We start from the raw sequence: 3,203 nt of genomic DNA on the forward strand, positions 1-3,203 counted from the left end.
GAATTAGAAGTTCAGAACGAAAGCAATTTTATAGTAGCACATAGACCTTCCAAAGGCAAAAACGAATTTAATTACTAGCATTAATAATGTATCAAAGCATCAAAACAGTTCCAAGTTTTCAACTGATATCTTTCTCATTAACAAATGAATAAAGAAGAATCATCCATTGACTCCATTATACTAGTACTACCCATTAATTTTGCAGCGCCCTCCTGTGTCTTTGATGACCCGACATGCAAATTCCAAACTGAAAGCAATGAGCCTCATATTTAGGCAACGCATTTTGTTCAGATAATTAACAGGACTTAAGTGCCATGCAAAGGCTCAAATCGATTGTATAAATACCCCCTACCGCCCTGCTCCTTTTCTCCTCATCCTACACACACACACACACACACCTTCTCTCCCTGGCTTAGCCATTTTTGTCCCTTCCCTAGCGACACCCAAGGCGATCCACAAACAGCTAGCTGACCGTACGGGGGCTCTCGGCTCCGGCCGAATTAAGCTACGAGCCGAGTAATACAACAACGCCCCGTGCGCGCACCCCCGCGACGCCGTCGCCACGCGCCTTGATCTGCCGCCGGCCAAGAGCGGCACGTTTACTTCGCAACAAGACGACGAGCGCTCCGCTCTAAAGTCACTATAGGTTGCCTTTGATCTCCTTTCTCAATTGCATCGATCGTGTCCCCTATAAATTCAGTGGCCTTGCTAGGGTTTCAGCCTCCCTTGTTTCGGTTTCCCTCCAAAAAAGTCACTACAGCTAGTTAGCTCCCTGCCACTTGAGCTTCCTTGCTTGGATATAGCCGTCATGTGTGAGGGGCTCATTGACCGGCCGTTGCTGCCGTGCCGGTGCAATGCCAAGAACGGCGGCGGCGTGGCCGTGTCTCCGAACGACGACCACGTTATCGTCGTTGTGTCCATGTCGTCGGCGCCCGTCCTGGCTGACAGGCCGTCGTCGTTGACCAAGGACGCGGCGAAGGAGGCCGTGTCGATCCTGGGGCTGTCATTGCCGATGATCATGACGGGGCTCATACTCTACGTCCGCCCGATGATCTCGATGCTGTTCCTCGGCCGGCTCGGCGAGCTGGCCCTTGCCGGCGGGTCCCTCGCCATGGGCTTCGCCAACATCACCGGGTACTCAGTCCTGTCCGGCCTCGCCTCCGGCATGGAACCCGTCTGCGGCCAGGCCGTCGGCGCCAAGAACCTGCCCCTCGTCGGCGCCACCATGCAGCGGATGGTGCTCTTCCTCCTCGCCGTCTCCGTGCCCGTCGCCTTCCTCTGGCTTCAGATGGAGCCGCTTCTCCTGCTTTGCGGCCAGCATGCCGCCGTCTCCGCCGCCGCGCAGCGCTACATTCTCTTCTGCCTCCCCGACCTCCTCTTCCAGTCCTTCCTACACCCGCTCCGTATCTACCTCCGCACGCAGTCCATAAACCTCCCGCTCACCACCTGCGCCACGCTCGCCGTCGCTCTCCACCTCCCCATCAACTACCTCCTCGTATCGGTGCTCGGGCTCGGCGTCGAGGGAGTCGCACTCGCCTCCGCCTGGACCAACCTCAACCTCGTCCTCTTCCTCATCGGTTATGTCTACGTCTACGGCGTGCACCGTGCCACCGGGGGCTTCTCGCTGTCATACAAGCTTTTCAAGGACGATGTTGCCGCGTGGGTGCGGCTGGCCAGGCTCGCCGTCGAGAGCTGCGCGAGCGTGTGCCTCGAGTGGTGGTGGTACGAGATCATGATCCTGCTGTGCGGCCTTCTGGCCAACCCCGAGGCCACCGTCGCCTCCATGGGGGTGCTTATCCAGACCACATCGCTGCTCTACATCTTCCCGTCGTCTCTCAGCTTCGGCGTGTCGACCCGGGTCAGCAACGAGCTCGGCGCGAACCGTCCAGCTGCCGCGCGAGCCGCGGCCACCGCGGGGCTCGCTTTGAGCGCACTTCAGGGCGTCATCTCCTTCCTGTTCGCCGTGGTTGTGCGCAACGTGTGGGCGCGCATGTTCACGTCCGACGCGGCCATCCTCGCGCTCACGGCGTCGGTGCTTCCTATCCTCGGGATGTGCGAGCTCGGAAACTGCCCTCAGACCACCGGATGCGGAGTGCTCCGAGGGAGCGCGCGGCCCAAGGACGGCGCGCACGTCAACCTCGCCGCCTTCTACGGCGTCGGGATGCCCGTTGCCCTCGGGCTCGCGTTCTGGGCCGGCATGGACTTCAAGGGGCTCTGGCTTGGCCTTCTCGCCGCGCAGGCGGCGTGTGTCACGGTGATGCTCGTGGTGATCGCGCGCACGGACTGGGACAGACAGGCCGAGCTGGCGCAGGTGCTCGCCGGAGTCGCCGACGACATCGAACACGGAGGCTATGTCAACGGAGACGGTGGGAAAGACGCGAGCGAGTGCGTCAAGGTTGCGGCGCCCCACGGCGACGAGGACTCCAGCTTGCTCATCACTGTGGTAGGGCTGACCGGCGCGCCTTGACAACGACGGCCGTCGGCGTACGAACCACGGTAATTAGCTGGCCAGTAGAACGTGGGAGACAGGCAATTTTCCGGTCTGAACATTTTTTGGGGGGGAGTTCATATGAGTTGGTGTGTGCGCGATACCTGTACCGCCATTATATTTGGGGGAAAACACCTGAAGCTCTGACATGAAAGAGCTGGGGGTTTCTGTAATTACATGGTCTTAATTAGGTGTGTGGAGTGACCTAGTTATACCTTTTTTCACTCTTATTAGTAGTACATGGTCTTAATTAGGTGTGTGGAGTGAGTAGTATAAAATTAGGTGGCCTGGTGGTTCATCTATTTTTTCTTACATTATGATGTATTTCAATTGTATCTGAATGTCCCCCAGGGACTGTATTTCAATTGTAAGTAGATACTTATATATACATGAATGAAGTATATATACATGTTTTACAGAAGTAGCACTGTTTCAATTCAATCTGATCCATATTTACAGAAGTATACCTCACATCTTTTGGAATTTGCTGAATTTCATTTCAAAAATCTCGCAACAACACTCTTTTCAAAATTATTTGAAGTAGTGTGAACTTTGCGGAACATGGAACTCCGCAATAACATATATATTTTGTTGTCCAACATTATGCCAGATAGAACAAGGTATGTGGAATACTTCATAACTGGCATGCAACTCCATAAATTTCGAGTAATTCTAGTATTTTTAAAATTTACTCATCAATATACATATAATTCCT

At 54.7% G+C, this 3,203-nt stretch overlaps 1 protein-coding gene across 1 annotated transcript; it reads left to right on the forward strand.

Annotated features, from left to right (window-relative positions):
* The first annotated feature begins 401 nt into the window (after positions 1-401).
* On the forward strand, positions 402-2,816 carry LOC123410623 (protein DETOXIFICATION 49-like). Its single transcript, XM_045103569.1, has one exon. The coding sequence runs from the start codon at positions 809-811 to the stop codon at positions 2,465-2,467; it is 1,659 nt and encodes a 552-aa protein (XP_044959504.1). The 5' UTR covers positions 402-808; the 3' UTR covers positions 2,468-2,816.
* The last annotated feature ends 387 nt before the right edge of the window (positions 2,817-3,203 follow it).

Source organism: Hordeum vulgare, chromosome 1H, assembly GCF_904849725.1.
Source record: "Hordeum vulgare subsp. vulgare chromosome 1H, MorexV3_pseudomolecules_assembly, whole genome shotgun sequence".
NCBI classification, from domain to species: domain Eukaryota; kingdom Viridiplantae; phylum Streptophyta; class Magnoliopsida; order Poales; family Poaceae; genus Hordeum; species Hordeum vulgare.